The sequence below is a fragment of the Conger conger genome, chromosome 12, assembly GCF_963514075.1.
Source record: "Conger conger chromosome 12, fConCon1.1, whole genome shotgun sequence".
NCBI lineage: Eukaryota > Metazoa > Chordata > Actinopteri > Anguilliformes > Congridae > Conger > Conger conger.
The window spans coordinates 45,150,898-45,169,569 of NC_083771.1; the positions used below are offsets into that span (position 1 = coordinate 45,150,898).

General features: G+C 40.9%; 1 protein-coding gene and 1 long non-coding RNA gene across 2 annotated transcripts; both read right to left on the reverse strand.

The window, feature by feature from the left end:
* Positions 1-2,192: 2,192 nt before the first annotated feature.
* On the reverse strand, positions 2,193-4,935 carry LOC133142389 (uncharacterized). Its single transcript, XM_061263579.1, has 2 exons — positions 4,337-4,935; positions 2,193-3,661 (listed from the first exon to the last, which is right to left on the reverse strand). Exons 1-2 carry the CDS (start codon positions 4,554-4,556, stop codon positions 2,910-2,912), a joined length of 972 nt encoding a protein of 323 aa, XP_061119563.1. The 5' UTR covers positions 4,557-4,935; the 3' UTR covers positions 2,193-2,909.
* A 3,570-nt stretch (positions 4,936-8,505) lies between these two features.
* On the reverse strand, positions 8,506-14,322 carry LOC133142390 (uncharacterized). The gene is made up of 5 exons (XR_009710181.1): positions 12,913-14,322; positions 12,715-12,733; positions 12,347-12,422; positions 10,239-10,308; positions 8,506-9,054 (listed from the first exon to the last, which is right to left on the reverse strand). It is a non-coding gene; the product is annotated as an uncharacterized LOC133142390 (long non-coding RNA).
* Between the last annotated feature and the right edge of the window lie 4,350 nt (positions 14,323-18,672).

Consider the following 18,672-nt stretch of genomic DNA (forward strand, 5'->3'; position numbering starts at 1 on the left):
TCTCTCATGAACACAGCGTTTCTTCCTGCAGAACTGCTGCTCACTGGATTTTTTTTTTTCACATCATTCTCTGTAAGGGAGCAGGGGTGGGAGACCAAGAGCGACCGGAAGGGATCACAAAGTTACCAACAAGAAGTTGGATAACCACTAAAATAGTTGAGGAAAGAATGGAAAAAGGGAACCAAAATCCCCGGCGATCTGCCAACAGAAAAACTGACCTGAGCTATACTGGTCAGGAGAAACAAAATGAGATATTTTACCGGCAGTCTTGAACAGGCTAAACTTCATGCGCCGAACTCTGCCACTCGCTCTTAAAAACAGAAGCGGAACCCAGAACGAAAAATAGGGAAGGTTCTCGGGAACTAACCGACCCAAAGAAGAACAAACTAGGTCCCTAATTTCTAAATTTTTAACTGAATGCTTCTCAAGCAATTCAGTCTAAAAACGGTCTGTGTGTGTGTGTGTGTGTGTGTGTGTGTCTGTCTGTCTGTCTGTCTGTCTGTCTGTGTGTCTGTCTGTGTGTCTGTGTGTCTGTCTGTGTGTGTGTCTGTCTGTCTGTGTGTCTGTCTGTGTGTGTCTGTCTGTCTGTCTGTCTGTCTGTCTGTGTGTCTGTGTGTCTGTGTGTCTGTCTCTGTGTCTGTCTGTCTGTCTGTCTGTGTCTGTCTGTCTGTCTGTCTGTCTGTGTGTGTCTGACCTTAATGCCTTACCGGCTCTGTGTATGTGTCAAAGTGAAACTCCAAAGCCCAGAGCAGTGCCAGGACGAGACTTAAATAGCTCTTCAAGCAGCCGACTGCAATCGGCCATGATTATACCCGCATTCCACATGCAGGAGGCAATTTCTCCTGCTGAGCAAAGCCGGCAAGCCCTCTAGAGGTCAAGAGCGGTAAATACAGGAATTTCCAGGAGTAGACGGTGAGAAACCATGACAGGACCCCCCCCCTTAAGGAGCGGCTCCAGACGATCCATCAGAACCCTGTCTATGGAAATTATTGATGAGCTCTGGATCCAGAATGTTCCTGGATGGAACCCAAGAGCGCTCCTCTGGTCCATAGCCCTCCCAGTCGGCGAGGTACTGAACCCCCCTGCCGCCTTGTCGACTGGCCAGAATGCGGCGCACGGTGTACGCTGGCTGGCCGCCCATGATCCGTGGGGTCAGTGGTGGTGTCTCCGCCGGCGCCAAAACGCTGGTGAGCACTGGCTTGAGTCGGGACACATGGAAGGAAGGGTGCACTCTCATGGTGCGTGGTAGCTGAAGGCTTAACACTGCATTATACCCCAAACAGCAGGAACACAGCTTAACACTGCATTCTACCCCAAACAGCAGGAACACAGCTTAACACTGCATTATACCCCAAACAGCAGGAACACAGCTTAACACTGCATTATACCCCAAACAGCAAGAACACAGCTTAACACTGCATTATACCCCAAACAGCAGGAACACAGCTTAACACTGCAGTATACCCCAAACAGCAGGAACACAGCTTAACACTGCAGTATACCCCAAACAGCAGGAACACAGCTTAACACTGCATTATACCCCAAACAGCAGGAACACAGCTTAACACTGCAGTATACCCCAAACAGCAGGAACACAGCTTAACACTGCAGTATACCCCAAACAGCAGGAACACAGCTTAACACGGCATTATACCCCAAACAGCAGGAACACAGCTTAACACTGCATTATACCCAAAACAGCAGGAACGCAGCTTAACACTGCATTATACCCCAAACAGCAGGAACACAGCTTAACACTGCATTATACCCCAAACAGCAGGAACGCAGCTTAACACTGCATTATACCCCAAACAGCAGGAACGCAGCTTAACACTGCATTATACCCCAAACAGCAGGAACACAGCTTAACACTGCATTATACCCCAAACAGCAGGAACGCAGCTTAACACTGCATTATACCCCAAACAGCAGGAACACAGCTTAACACTGCATTATACCCCAAACAGCAGGAACACAGCTTAACACTGCATTATACCCCAAACAGCAGGAACACAGCTTAACACTGCATTACACCCCAAACAGCAGGAACACAGCTTAACACTGCATTATACCCCAAACAGCAGGAACACAGCTTAACACTGCATTATACCACAAACAGCAGGAACACAGCTTAACACTGCATTATACCCCAAACAGCAGGAACACAGCCTAACACTGCATTATACCCCAAACAGCAGGAACACAGCTTAACACTGCATTATACCCCAAACAGCAGGAACACAGCTTAACACTGCATTATACCCCAAACAGCAGGAACACAGCTTAACACTGCAAGCACTGCAGCAGCCGTGGATAAAACCAGGATGCACATGTGTAAGGCGGGGAAACCTGGGACAGAGATTTCAGTGAGTCTGAGGCGGAACAGAAATACCTAGTAGAACTGGCAGAACAGGTTCGCCCAGCTCCCAATTCACTCCCATGCATTTCGCTTTAAAGCACTACTAATGTGAAAAAGTCAGAGTTTTTTGAGCTGATACAGGTTCAGGTTCACTATGAAAGAAAGAAGTATTTCCATATTGGTTACTGCACAGAAGTACTGTACACCTGGCTGTAGTTAAATAAATGCAGCCATGCAAATGGATTATTGTGCACAAGATATGTTTATATGCTTTTACATTTTACATTTTACATTTTTGTCATTTGGCAGACGCTTTTAATCCAAAGCGACTTACAAGTGCATAGGTTCTACCATAAGTCAAAGCATCACATCCAGAACTAGGAAAACACACAGGGACTGTTGTTCTAAACATAGTCGTCATCATAAGTGCAAGTTTTTTTTTTTTTTTTTGGGGGGGTTAGACAAGGATAGGGATATCAGAAAGGAGGGGCGGGGGAAATCAGGAGGGAGGACTAAGGTAGAGTTTGAAAAGGTGGGTTTTGAGTCTGCGTCAAAATAGGGGGAGGGATTCTGCTGTCCTGACAGTGGTAGGCAAGTCATTCCACCACTGAGGAACCAGAATGGAAAACAGGCGTGAACGTGCAGCTCGACCGCCAGGTGCACGTAGAGAGGGAACCATAAGGCGACCAGAGCTGGCAGACCGGAGTGGTCTAGCTGGGGAGTAGGGAGTGATCAAGGATTGTATGTAAGGTGGGGCAGTCCCCTTAGCAGCCTGAAATGCCAACACTAGGGCCTTGAAACAGATGTGTGCGGCAATAGGACGCCAGTGGAGGCCAATGAGAAGCGGGGTGACATGAGCCGACCTGGGCTGACTGGTGATCAGGCGGGCTGCAGCATTCTGGACCAGCTGGAGGGGCTTGATGGCACACGCTGGGAGACCGGCTAGGAGGGAGTTGCAGTAATCCAGGCGGGAAATGACGAGCGCCTGGACTAGGAGCTGGGTGGCTTTCTCCGTCAGGAGATGACGGATACGGCGTTTATTATACAGAAAGAACCTGCAGGTTCTGGCAGTGGAGGATACTTGTGGAGCCAGGGTGAGGCACTTATCAAGAGTTACCCCAAGATTCTTTGCCGTACGGGAGGAGGAAACTACAAAGTCCTCAACAGTCAGTGAGAGGTCGATTGACGGAAAGGACTTAGCAGGGATGTAGAGAAGCTCAGTTTTGGCAAGGTTGAGCTTCAGGTGGTGGGAAGTCATCCACGCAGAGATATCAGCCAAGCAGGCAGAGATCTGTGTGGTGACTTGGGTGTCGGGGGGGAAGGAAATAAAGAGTTGGGTGTCATCAGCGTAAGAATGATAAGAAAAGCCATGGGAAGAGATAGGTGAGATATGTTTATATGCTTTTACTTTTATAAGGCAAACAAATATACATCCAACCATCATCTTATTCTGAACAGACTCTCCAATCAGCCTAACCTGCAGGTCTTTGGACTGTGGGAGGAAACCCACATGAACACGGGGAGAACATGCAAACTCCACACAGGGATTCGAACCCAGGACCTCCTAGCTGTGAGGCGGCAGTGCTACCCACTGCACCACCACCCATGCGCAAACATATTTTACATTATTTCTCTCTTTTCTCAATCTATTACCCTCCAAAGTTAGTTTGCTCTTCAAAACTATTACTTTTGGCAATATCCTGTAAATGAATTTTGAGCCAGATAACCTGGATCAGCAGGGGCAGCTGATGTGTCTTCTATTCATGCTCTGCAAACATAATGGAGTAATCTCCACAAAATTACATTTTAATTGTGTCATACCAAATATATATACATGTTATATATATGTTTTCAAATGCTTGATTCACTATTAATACACTACATTCTCCGTTTTCCCCTTTTCTGGAAAATTTTATTTGAAGTGAAATTGTGTGTAAGAGTAGCCATCAGTCTGTCTACTTGCTTTGTTGTACATACCCAGTTTTTGTACGTATGCCGTTGCATTGTCTGTATGGACTATGCACATGAATTCCCCTCTGTCTTCAGTTTTTACATCCCTCAGTTTCATTGAGAAGTTGCCTTTGGGAATCTCCTCACTGAAGAACTCAGCACGCCCTCTGAATCTCTCAGGCTGTGACTCCGGTCTGTACCGCCCCTCCATAAACAGCAGCACCTGGATTTCTTCATTTGTCTTCATCCACTCTACTTCTAACTCTCCGAGAGGAACATGGGTGTCCACTGAGCAGTTCAGAATCACATCTTCACCAGCATATGCAAATACAGGCACGTCTGCACCAGTCACCACCAGCCACTCTGAAAAACACAAGTAACTTTTTCATTTTAATTTGATTTTAATATTTTACCTTCTTACGCCGTTGTGCCTCTAAACTAAGAAAATGGCTAATTTAACAACTTTGATGCAGTAAAGAGAGTACCTTTTCAGACTGTCTATATGTAAAAACAAAAAAGTGGCGTTAAACTGGATTTGGAAACTTACCAAGTATCTATTGTCACATTTGTTTCATTGACTCGCGTTCAGTGTGAACTACACACTTGTACATTCCTTTGTCTTCGGTGGGTACATTCCTAAGCAGCAGAGAGAAGTTTCCTTTGGAGATTTCTTCAGTGAAAAACTCGGCCCTGCCGCTGTACGCTGGGCTCTGTGATTCTGGCCGACTCTCTCCTTCCAGGAACAGATGCACCAGGCTTCCAGAATCCCTCATCCACTGCACCTCCAGCTCATGCAGAGGTATTGGGGTATCCACAGAGCAGGGCAACGTCACAGACGCCCCCAGCTGGACAAGTAGTGGCATCGCAGGACCTCGCACTGACAAGAAGACCTGAGACCAGAACAGATCACTTTGAAAATCCGTCAGAGTACGTGCAAAAACCTACAAAACATTTGGTGTCAAGTTTTAGTTAAGAAACAAGTATTTCATGAATAACACCATTCCCCGCAAGAATAGACACCATTTAAATATCTCATCTATGATTTTGCTCTCCTATAGTTTACGATTTGTCTCGCTAGGCATACTCTACTCAAGAAACACAAGCAACAGTGCAGATTTGGGACATAGGCAAGCTCAAGCTTCTAGCGGAGGTCCCACACTGCCACAAGGTGGCAGCCTCGGCTAATCTGGTCATGGATTCTTTTTTAATAAATGGTGATTAAGTGTTTATATGCCGGCACCAGTTCAGCCAAATGCCACTCAAATGTTTCTGTAGTCAGTTCTCAAAGCAGTTCACAAAGGAAATGATTGTTATTTCATTTGTAGTTTGTTGAACAGTATTTACATTAGGTGACTCTAACGGAATGTATGGCATTGTGCCGTGCTTGCATCCCGATAGAAAATTTGGGCGACGAGAAACACCCCTTGCTTTGCTAATTGCGTAGTTGAATGTGTTCCTTTCATAGAGTATGTAAAAGGCCTTTGTATACACCACTGCAGCGTTTGTATGTATGTATGTACAGTAGGTAGGTTGGTAAAAGTTTCACTTTAACCACGTGAAATGTTTGCTCCCTAATCTAAAATTGTGTAATACTAATAATGTGCACCAAATAAATAAAAAAACCCCAAACAATATGGAGCTCACAGTACATATTAAAAAAAACCCAGTTAAAACACCAGTTATTAAACACTGTACTACTAAGAAAAGACAATTTACCTTCAGTCCTGATGGTAGTGCAGAACAACAGAAACCAATAGAAAACTCTCATCTTGATATTCATCACTAGGTCGACAAAAGTCTGGACAAAATTTGTGTGAGGATCACAATCAACAGGCTCTCTCTAATGTTTATGAGACAATCTAACTTTGCCCTGCAAGGTGATACAAGTTGCAGCTTTGTGTTCAGTTGCGCTTTTTAAATTTTGCATGAGAATTTGTTTGGGTAGCATGAAAGAGCAAGGTTTAACCTGATACCATGTATCTTAAACCAAAAGAGTTGTATCACACCAACACTGTGAGTTTTAATTTTGTTCTGACGTCCGTGCCATTTTGCCATCTGTGTTTCTCTGTTCTCCATTTCCTATCTAAGTCCTTAGCGTTTTTGCCTCTCTGACCACCGTAGTCTGTTTTCTGTTTCAGTCAGTCAGTGATTTGTTTAATTTGTCTCAGACTATGCCGTTAGATTTCGGACTTTGGCACACGCCTCTGATTTCGGCCGTAAAGCCTTCTGTGACTTGTTTTGGACTTTCTGAGCATGTTCAAGATGAGTTTCAAAGATCTCCCTCAGACTCTGGAAGGGGTTATCAACTTGGTCATTCGAGTCGGCCATTGGTTAAAGTAAATGACTGGGACACGCAAGGTCGGTGGTTCTAATCCCGGTGAAGCCACAATAAGATCCGCACAGCTGTTGGGCCCTTGAGCAAGGCCCTAAGCCCGCATAGCTACAGGGGGCATTGTCATCTGCTTAGTAAGTTGCTTTGGAGTTGCACCCCCCCCCCCCCCCCCCCGCACTACGTCCCCCCCCCCCCCGCACTGTGTCTCCCCCCCCACACTGCGTCTCCACCCCTGCACTGTGTCACTTAGTCTGTTTTCTGTTTCAGTCAGTCATTTGTTTCCTTAAATATTTTTTGATTTGAAAAATGTGATATTTCCATTGATTCCACTGAATCATTAATAAAACATACTATTTTACGCACGTTGGAAAATAAAGCTTCAGTCAATAAGTATTGTATTTTGGTTTACAAAAACCTTTTGTTAAGCTTTATCGGGGGTGGCAATAATGCTGGAGCCCAATGTACATGTGTACTGTATATCAATATATTTCATATGCTGCACATCAGGGGATTGTTATTTATCTGATTTGAATGTGTTTGAGCTTGACCTTACCTATGGGGGTTCTCTGCATACAAAGTGCGCTGGTTTGTGGAGGGAATAATACAAATTGATATTCAAGCAAACGTAATTTATACACAAATTATATATAGCAAAATTTAACTGATTAATAGAATGTGCTACATTTATCCAAAGACACTGCTTTCACACAAGAAAAACACACAACGCTATCACTCTCTGCCACAAAATGTTGCCAGACCAAATGTCAGAATGGGGAAGAAATGTGATTTTCGTGACTTTGACCGTGAAATGATTGTAGTCACCAGACAGGGTATCTCAGAAACTGATGATCTCTTGGGTTTTTAATGCACAACAATCTCTAGTTTGCAGGGAATGTTGTGTAAAACAAAAAAACACCCAGTGAGCAGCAGTTCTGTGGGAAGAAACGTGTTGTTAATGAAGGGCCGGACTGGTGGAAGCTGACAGTAACACAAATAACCTAATAAAGTGTAACAAATGCCTAATAAAGTGCTCACTGAGTGTAGGTAACATTAGACTCCTCATTACCCTATAGGGCTACTGTGGGTGTTGTCACATTAGACTCCTCATTACCCTATAGGGCTACTGTGGGTGTTGTCACGTTAGACTCCTCATTACCCTATAGGGCTACTGTGGGTGTTGTCACGTTAGACTCCTCATTACCCTATAGGGCTACTGTGGGTGTTGTCACGTTAGACTCCTCATTACCCTATAGGGCTACTGTGGGTGTTGCTGAGTGTAGGTAACATTACCTCATACCATCTCGGCGCCGGTGCTGGTACCAGGCAATAGCGGGAGTCCAGTTACTTTCCTGGGTCATCTTCAGTCGTGCTCCTTTTATGTCAAAATAAGTTTTCGAGCCATTTTGATACTATCTGATCTTCTCTAACAGGAAATGCACCAACAGGAAATGTGAAGTTTAGCCAACTTATCCTCTGTAGCCTATGGCATGCATTAGCTCTCCCTGCTGAAAAACAGCTCAAGCTAGGTTTTGAAACTGCTGGTAGCTGATTGACCAGTTTAGACAGGTAAACTTGACTTCTGTTGCTTCCAAACACTCTTCCCAAGCCCACGGATAGTCAGTGGGTGAGGTAACAGGCACTCGGTCCAGATTTTTCTACAGTCGATTGTTCAGACCAGCTCCATACTCAACATGGTTTGACCAGCTCAAGCTAGGTTTTGAAACACCTGGTAGCTGGTCATTTCAAGTTAGTCATAGCGGAATTTTACGCAAGAAACAGTATTATTAAATTATGAAGTGTAAAGAAAATGATGTCCCCAATATTCCGAAAACATACAATGTCTATGTCAATAACAACAGTAACATTATGTAAAGTGTTTTAATGAATTTAATTACAATATTATAAGGTCATTCTCATACAAAGCATTTTGCCATGAGCTCACCAAGGAGTGCTGTAGCACCCTCAGCACCGTTAGTTGCCACACTCAGGAAAACAAGCAGGTAACAAACGCATTGACACCGCAGTGTCATAATGCACTGCGTCTCCTAAATAAAGAATAAAGAAAATAAAGTGCCATTGAATTCAACAAAAATGGCCAAATATGTAACATTTTCACAGCATTAACTAAAGCTATGTTCGCTAGCTAGGCTTTCACCAGAATGTGAGAGAAATGTTCTTGAGAAACAAACATCCTGATTTCAAACAAAGTAGGAACATGTTTTCAGCATGGAGCAGTATTAGCAAAGGGAGAACTGATATTTACAGATGAAGGGTGTCATAATTCAGTGTACCAATTAGCAAAGAACAATACTGCAAAGTGCATTGTGGGTGCACATAATCTGGCCTTTAGACTGTGTCCTTGTGTCGACAACAAAGGATCCTTTACACGTCACTGAGACCATCTTCATATTCCCTGAAAAACCACAGAGATAAAAAAAACATTTCTAAAACAATAACACAGATGACAAGGTTATGTGATAAACAGGATGAAGCATGTGAGCGTGGTGTGAACTCATCCCAGCCGTGGTGGGTGAGAGTTAAGTCTGATCAGTGCGCTGAACAGTTAAATATTCAGTGATAATGAACTCTAACTGGCTTATATGAGGCCACACAATAAAAATATCCTCAGAGTTCATTTAACACTCAATGTTTCTGTGCACACATAATAATAACATATTCAACAATTACTTAATTTGGAATTAAGGGACGACATTATGGGGCGACATGGTTCAGGGAGTAAGAGCAGTCGTCTGGCAGTCGGAGGGTTGCTGGGTCGATCCCCCGCCCGGGCTGTGTCGAAGTGAGTGTGTGAGTGTGAGTGTGAGTGTGAGTGTGAGTGTGTGTGTGTGTGTGTGTGTGTGTGTGTGTGTGTGTGTGTGTGTGTGTGTGTGTGTGTGTGTGAATGAGAAGCATCAATTGTACAGCGCTTTGGATAAAGGCGCTATATAAATGACAACCATTTACCAACTAAAAGGAAACACCCCGTCACAGGAATCATGCTGTGTGTATAATATACAGAGCACCACAATATTATTAATACCCTTGAAGATGAACAAGCCTATACAAATTAAATATCATGGGTACTGAACGTACTCTCATGTAACTCCATTTGGTGCTATAAATATTCACACCTTTTAGGTATTTTATACACCATGGCTACCAAGGATAACATGACAGAGTCTTCTACAGTGTGTTATGAGATGGGTGAGTTTATTGGGGGATGTTTGACCACAGAATCTGTCAATTGGGTTTAAGTCGAGAGCATTTTCATGGTCAGTTAACTAAATGTTTCAGTCAGTCGACCATTTCTTGGTTGATTTTGAAATTTGCTTTGGATCATTGTCTTGCTTAAAAGATCCAGGCCTGGTAGATCTTGTTTTTTCACCCTTGATCCAGCTACACTCCATTCCGTTCCAAAAATACTCGATGATTAAATTAAGCTTACCTACACTACTGTATGGAACCATAGCAACTGGCCTGGGTAACATATTTCCAAGAATGATGAGCAAATGTAACTTATTTGATGTGTTTCTACACTAGAATCTTCAGGACTGCAGCAATGCCCCCTGGTGGACAGACTGGCTCACAGATAAATACCTCCTGCCTTTGTGCTGTACTCTGCTCAGGTGGAGAGAAGGTTCATCTCTACTGGTTCTGCTTGTCGTGTCTACAAAAGAGGAACAATATTGAAATTATACCTGAAACTTCTGAACAAGAACAAGTTTGAAACCTAAATGTGCACTTGAAAGGATGAGTTGGAACATCTGAATATTTGAAGAATTGCAGACGCATGGATTTTAATTTGGGTTAGTGTCGCAGAATTCTAATTTCTTTTTTCATTTGAAACCATGAATTACTTTACCGTGTGTATAATAACATAATGAACTATAATGATAATTATAATGTTTATATCAAATTTTATTAGGTATTTGGTATTTGTTTTTTTTTACTTCTACTGCTGTAGCCTGTCCACTTAGCATTATGATGCGTTGTATGTTCAGAGATGCTCTTCTGCATACCACTGTTGTAATGTGAGGTTATTTGCGTAACTGTCACCTTCCTGCCAGCTTTGACCAGTCTGGCCATTCTCCTCTGATGTCTCTCATTAACAAGACATTACTGTCTGCAGAACTGCTGCTCACTGGATTTTTTAAGTTTTTTGCACCATTCGTTGCAAACTCTAGACACTAGTGTGTGTGAAAATCCCAGGAGTTTCTGTGATACTCAAACCACCCTGTCTGCCAACATCATTCCATGGTCAAAGTCATTTTTTCCTCATTCTGATGGTAGATGTGAACATTAACTGAAGCTCCTGACCCGTATCTACATGATTACATGCATTGCACTGCTGCCACACAATTGGCTGATTAGATAATCGCATGAATAAGTAGGTGTAATAAAGTAAAACTTTTCCTAATAAAGTGCTCAGTGAGTTTATAATGAGCCAATCAAGTGGCAGCAGTGCAATGCATACGCTCATGCAGATAGAGGTCAGGAGCTTCAGTTAATGTTCACATCAACTATCAGAATGTGGAAAAATGTGATCTCAGTGATTTTGACCGTGGCATGATTGTTGGTGCCAGACGGGTTGGTTCAAGTATTTCTGTAACTGCTGATCAACAGTCTCTAGAGTTTACTCGAGAGAATGGAAAAACAAAAAACCAGTGAGCAGCAGTTCTGTGGGCAGAAATGCCTAGTTAATGAGAGATGTCAGAGGAAGCTGACAGGAAGGTAACAGTAACACAAATAAGCACACATTACAACAGTGGTATGCAGAAGAGGATCTCTGAACACACAACCTTTAAGTGGATAGGCTACAGCAGCATAAAACATGTCTAAATAATTATTCAAACAAATACCCAATGAAGTGCTTATATACACATACATATATACACACATACACATACTGTATAAAAATAAATATCAGATTTTAGTATTGAGATTTTCTTATTTTTTTATCCTGAAATGTGGAAAATATTCAACTGTTAGTGGTTCAATAGAATCTATACCAAGCAGATTTCTCAAATTTAAAATTTATTTCCAAAAGAATAAGTATTCATTCCTCTGTTTTCAGGACTTTATACACCATGGTTTTGCAAGGATAAGAGTCTTCTGCTGTGCTTGTGAGATGGGTGAGTATATTGGACAATCTTTGACCACAGAAGATACTTCAGAACATTAATTCTGCACTCGTGCAGAAATCTTTGTTCAAGTCATTTCCAACCATATTAATTACATTTGAAAAGGTACAATAGGTAAGATTTGTGTTAAAGCATTGCTACAAGACCACTGTAAATCCCTTCCTATCATTGAAAAAGGCTCACTGACATGTTGACTCACCCTCTGCCTGTGTTTTTCAAAATATGCAGTTGACGGGCCGGCACTCCAAAAACCAAAACATTGTATAGCTGTACAATAATTCAAGCTCATTGGTTGAAAATTGGTTCTAATTACCACAGCCAATGGCGTTTCAACGTCAGCCCATTCACAGAGATAAACAGTGTTGGGATAAACAGTGTTGTGGTTTCAGTGTGTTTGTTGCTGCGATTCCTCTCCGTTAGAAGTCTGAAATTACCTATTGTACCTTTAAATCAGTTAACTGCCTGGCTGATTTTTAGGTTTGTTTGGGATCTTGAGAGATCCATTCATGGCCCAGATTGAGCTCGTACCCCCCCCCACCCCAGATCCCGCTCGGTCTCTGACACCTGATCATGCCGAGATGATGCTGGAGATTGGACTCGTCTTCGGCAGCACTGGGCAATGCACAGCAATCTATGTATTCTAAGTAAAAATCAAATGACAATACTGCAACAAACAGTGAAAGCAAATTAAAGATTCAGACACAATTCCCCTAATTTAGAAGGGTTTATACTATATCTTGATTTTATATTTAACATCTAAGAATATACTTCATCAACTAAAACATTTGAAAAATGAAGCTTTTCACATGGTCTATTCTGAAATATTGTAATAACCAAAAACAACATCAAAGAATATGCTTAAAATGATGTATACCAAATTAATGCACTCATAATTGAGGCAAGTGAATTTATTACAAGTAGTTTGTACTTACTCTTCTCTTTCCTGCTGATCTACAATCCAAAGTGACAAAAATGGTCAACATATAGCACAAAATGACAATATTGCATTAACACATGCAAGATGTTCTCTTCAATTTGAAGCAATATTAGTAATATTGAGTAATATCTGAGAAATATTGGACAAATATGAAGTGTACCAAATGTTAGCAATATTTCCAAAGGATACTTACAGTATGCATACATCTGTAAACTAACCCAACAGGCCAAAAATAAAGATTCAAAAGGCAAGACGATCAACCAAAAATCTTCCACAGTTCGCTCCCCTTTCTCTGTAAAGACATACATAATAAAAACCTTACAGAGAATCCCACAGTTCAGCCTTGTGATTTCCAGAGTCAGCACAAGTACAACACATTTCTCAGAGACGGTCACATTTACAATAATTTCTAACACTTTCGTGTCAGGGAGTGAAGTTTAAATAAAATAAGTTTTCCAAATCCAACGGTTTTAACGGCTAACACCCTCATTTAACATTCACCACTCTCAATACCAAAAATGAGCGCATCAGTTAAACCCCTCACATATCCAACATGTAAAATGCATGCGTTTTATTTAATTTGTTAATTATTATCCAAGATATCAGTTATCAATTGATTAGCAGTGCAACCTGTTGCCACAACTCACAACTAGATTACAATTAAGAAAATAATATTATTCTTTATCTAAAGCCTGATTTATACTTCTACACGTATCTACGTTCCCTACACCATAGCCCACGGCGTAGCCTGATGCGCACCTCCCCAGAAATGTAACTACGTGTCTTAGCCTCTGCGTAGATTCGACGCAGAAGTATAAATCAGGCTTAAGTCTAAAGATGAAGGTCATCTGCCTTAAAAAAAACATAATGTTACAGACAGACAATTTATGGACAAAATACAAAACCAAAGCTTGTTTATCCCAAGACAGTCCCTCCTGTTGTACTGTGTTGTAGTTGTTTGGCATGCCAACAATACTTTCTGAAGCCACTGTATCCACACACTTCTCACATCACCAAGGGGACAATCACCACAGATGTTTTCATTGAGATGCAAAATGTTTTTACTGTACTCACCTGCTTTCAGAAACACTTCTGTTGCTAGAGCAACTGAATTAATGACACTTAAAGTAGAACCAAACACGTACACTAAGATATGAGCTACATCTGAAAAGCAAGGAGGACAGTTTGAGTATGCAAGTTAAGTAAAGAGATAATGCTTGATTTTCAGATGAAATCGGTTTCTTAAGTACGTTTATTTACTTGAATAAAAATGATTCATTATGTACACTGATTTGTAAAATGTAGTTGTCATTTTTAATAATGTCACTCTATCCTGGTTTTTACTAGTCGTACAGTTACTCCTGATACAGAAAAATTATTATAAAAACAATGACAGATAATTCAAATTGGTTGTTTATGTGGATAAAATAGGAATCAAAACCAGTCCAAAGTCTATCAAGCTCCACAATCAATGATAAAAAGGCATTTATCAAATGATACTGTACCCCATTCAACATCATCATCATAATCATCAGTGTTGTGCTGAAAGGCCGCTGTGGCAGTCAGGACGTGGAGGAACGCATAGAAACACATCCATACAGGGAGTTCTGCAGTAACACACATATCAGCTCATTAAAGTAGTGAACAAAGCATTTTATTTTTACACTTTTTCTGCCCTATTTTTCCATTATTTAGACAGGGAGAAAGCAGAGGATTTATCAGGAAGGAAGGTCGATAGGTAGGTAGGTGGTTGGGTAGGTAGCTAGGTAGGTAGGTTGGTATATTTATATAGCTCTTTTCTCACACTCAAAGCACTTTACAGTGATAAAGGGGAACTGGTCTCAACCCCCACCAGTGTGCAGCTCCACCCGGGTGATGCAATGGCAGCCATTTTGTGCCAGAATGCTCACCACACAACAGCTGAGGTGGAGAGGGAGAGGGCAAATTTTTGGCCAATTAAATCAGGGGTGATTAGGTGGCAGGTTGAATAAAAACCAGGGTTTGGAATTTAACCAGGACAAAGAGGAACCGCCTACTCTTTGCAAAGTGTGTCATGGGATCTCTAATGACCCCAGTGAGTCAGGACCTCGGTTTAACGTCTTATCTGAAAGATGGCGTCTCCTACAGCACAGTGTCCTCGTCACTGCACTGGGGCATGGGGGTTTGAAGACCAGGCCTACAGTCTGCTTATGTTGAATAATAATGTAATAATGGGGGTGAGAAGTCTCTTTATGAAAACGTGCAGACTAAGCTTAATCAACAGGAGCAAAAATTATTAAATATATCAACACAAACTAAATTCCATACCTTTCTCGTTTTCCAAAATGATGCCCAGAATTACAAAGCTAAATGCAATATCAAGAATGACCGAAGGCAGAAGGAAGACTTTCTGATGCACATCTGAAAGAAAACCAAAGAAATCCTGCACTCAGAATATCAGCAATTCATGACAAGATGAATCATAAGAGCTGTGAAGAAAAACCCTAAAACAGCAGTCAGTGACATCACCAGCAGCCTCCATAGTGCAGGGGTGGGAATATCATAAGCCACCATACACAAACGGCACTGCAAATTTTATGGATTCAACATCCTCATTACAAATTTAAAAAGCCCTTCATCAGTACAATGTAGCAAGTTATACTTACATCCATATACTTCCTGCACAAAAAAAACAAATCCAAAGACAGTAAGCAGAATAATTTTCACTGGAATCAACACTGAAAAACAGAAAGGAACACAATAAAGATGTGTTGTTCTTAACTGATGCTGGTGAATCCCTTTGCTTTAGGATATACACTCAGTGAACACATTATTAGGTATTTATAAGACTTATTTTTTCGACTTCTACTGCTGTAGACTATCCATTTAATGTTATGATGCGTTGTGTGTTCAGAGATGCTCTTCTACCACTGTTCTAATGTGTGCGTATTTGTGTTACTGTCTCCTTCCTGTCAGCTTTGACAGTCTGGCCATTCTCCTCTCACATCTCTCATTAACAAGTTTCTGTCTGCGGAACTGCTGCTCACTGGATTTTTAAAAGTTTTTTGCACCATTCTTTGCAAACTCTAGAGACCAGTGTATGTGAAAATCAGAGGAGATCAGCAGTTACTCAAACCACCCTGTCTGCCACCAACAATCATTCAAAATCACTTAGATCAAAACTGATGGTTGGTGTGAAAATTAACTGAAGCTCCTGACCTGTATCTACATGATTGCACTGCTGCCACACAATTGGCTGATTAGATAATTGCACGAATAAGTAGGTGTAATAAAGTAAAAATGTTCCTAATAAAGTGCTTGGTGAGTGTAAATGTCTTTTACATGTTAAATATAGTAAAACACCTCTATTACTGAGAGATCATCAGTTACACTAAGAATATCTATCCAATTCCCATACACCAGGTTTATGGTTTATATTCTTAATGTTTATAATCTCAAACATGTTTGTGCTCATTGACCTTAACAACTTATAAGTGCAGTTAACAAATTTTTGCTGTCCGTCATTGAATTAAAAAAATTACATTGACAGATGTATGGACTAAGAATTAAAAACCATGTTATAAATTGAAAAAACACGTACTGTGATACCTTTCATACATCTGTGATGAAGAAAAACTAAAAAAGCTGTCCCCTTTTCATGTACAGATAGTGATCAAAATGTAAACAAATATAAGCCAATGAAATCAAGACTCTAGCAGTGTCTTCCATGGAAGTCAATCAACTTGTGCACACACAGAGTTTTGGTATTCTTCAAGAATATGCCAGAAAAGCTCTGGAGACCAAGAAGGGCGTTACATATGGACAAATCCAGTGCCATGTGTCATGATCTGTGTTTTCTATATTCGTGTTTCTGTCCAAGTCCCCAGTGTTTCGCCTTTCGTTTCCCTCTGTGCTTTCTGTAGTCTGTTCATTCATGTCATTCATTCATGGCACCTGTGTCCCACTTCTTGATTATCATGCACACCTTATTTCTCGTTTCCCTTCATTACCTGTCTATTTAAACCTGTCTGTTCTGTTCGTTCTCTGCCAGATTGTAATGTGCTCGTGCCATTCTCTCCAGCTGATTCTCTGTCTGATATGCCTGTGCGTCAACCCGTTTTGTGTACCTCTACCACCGCCTTTTGGATTCTCCTTCTGTTCGTGTTTGACCCGCTGTGTTTGGACTTTGTTTGGATTCCCAGTTTGTGACTTTGGGTTTCGTTTCTGTTTATCTGCCTGTTTGGACTATCTACTTGTTATCAAACTTTTGCCTGTGACCGTGACTACGTTTTGGCTTTCCTGTTAGCCCTGCATGTAGTAGGTATTTTTTGTTATGAATTATTTTATAAAAGGGCAACTTACCCCATGCGAGAAAAAAATGATGACGCATGAAGATCATAATGCATGGTAATTGGAAATTGATGCCGAATTGTACCCACAGAACCACAAAGAGAGGTTCTGTAAGCACAGAAAATAAGGGTGTTTGACACTTCTGGTTACAAAAGCATGTGGACACATCTCAGTCTTGCCCTTCTGCGGCACAAATTAACATCACTAGGTCAGATGTGCATTTGGTCATGCTGTATAGGGACAAGTGGAACAGTTATGTGCAGAAGCATAAACATGAGAAACAGATGGATATTAATGAGAAATACAGGATTCCACTCATACAATCCATCGAGACAACCAGATCTTTACCAATAGATTTCTTAATTTAATCACCCGACAAACTGAAAAAATAGATGATGCAAAACATTAAGCACTCTGCTACAGGACTGCATTGATAGAGTAAAAACTGAATCTGATTCTGACATTTTCCAATTTTAAGGGACTATACTAACAAATTTCAAATAATGCATAATTTGCATTACCGTTCAATTGCCATACCAGGCCTACCATAGTAATCTTTAACTTACCATGCCTACACTAAACCTTCACCTTATCTATCCTATTTACCCATGCCATATGTTAAGAATCCCTCCATCTGCTGGAAAATGTATAGATCAAATTAAGCCGATCAGGTACTGGTTGAACCGTAATCTCCACATACTTTAGCGAGAAGTTAAAGTTAATTCTGACTGGGAAAAAAAGAAACAAAGTAAAAACCACACAAAACAAAATGCTCGTGCACGGATGAGGACCGGGGGGATCCCACATGAGGAAATCTTGCCTATTTGTAACGCTGACCAAGTCAATTGTATATCATAAACATACTTATTTAAGGCAAGGTATGCACTATTTCATAATGCTGCAATATATCCCACTGGACATTTGCCATTTGCAGCCAATCACTGAAAGTAAGAACATGAATGTGAAACATATTTTACAATATTGTAAAATGAAAAATGTATATTCTTACCGGAAACGCACAGTGCCATTAATCCAGATAATACCATCAATCCAAACCATGTTCCAAGCCCAACTCTGTTTATTGTAGGGTCTGTAAATGATGGCTGAAGAGCAACTGGATTTGAAAAGAATTGAGAGATAATGAAATTGTACACAGAACACTGACAGAACATTACAACAAAGGACAATGTAAAAATGTCCAGAAATGCAGTAAAACTTTGATTACCTTTCTTACACTGACCATAATGTCACTATTAAAATGAAAAAGTGCTCCATATACTCAGTATTTATTAACGTTTTCACCCTCAAGTTTTCGCTCAGGGCAATAAGATCCTTGTTACAGACATTTCCGTAAAAATAATTAAAAAACAATTATTGGAAATTATTACATATTACACAATCATTCATTTATCATGTCAATTGTAGCCAATCAAGCATTTTAATGGAAGTTAAAATGAATAAGTGAATCATTCTTTGGTGAAAAGGCCAGGGCATGGAATATACTGTACATTCTACACATTTGAACATTAGGGTCATCACAGCCAGGAAGCTGTATAAATATACAGTCTCTTCAAACTCCAGAAACCTTCATATTTATCATCAGAACAATATTTATAATCACTTC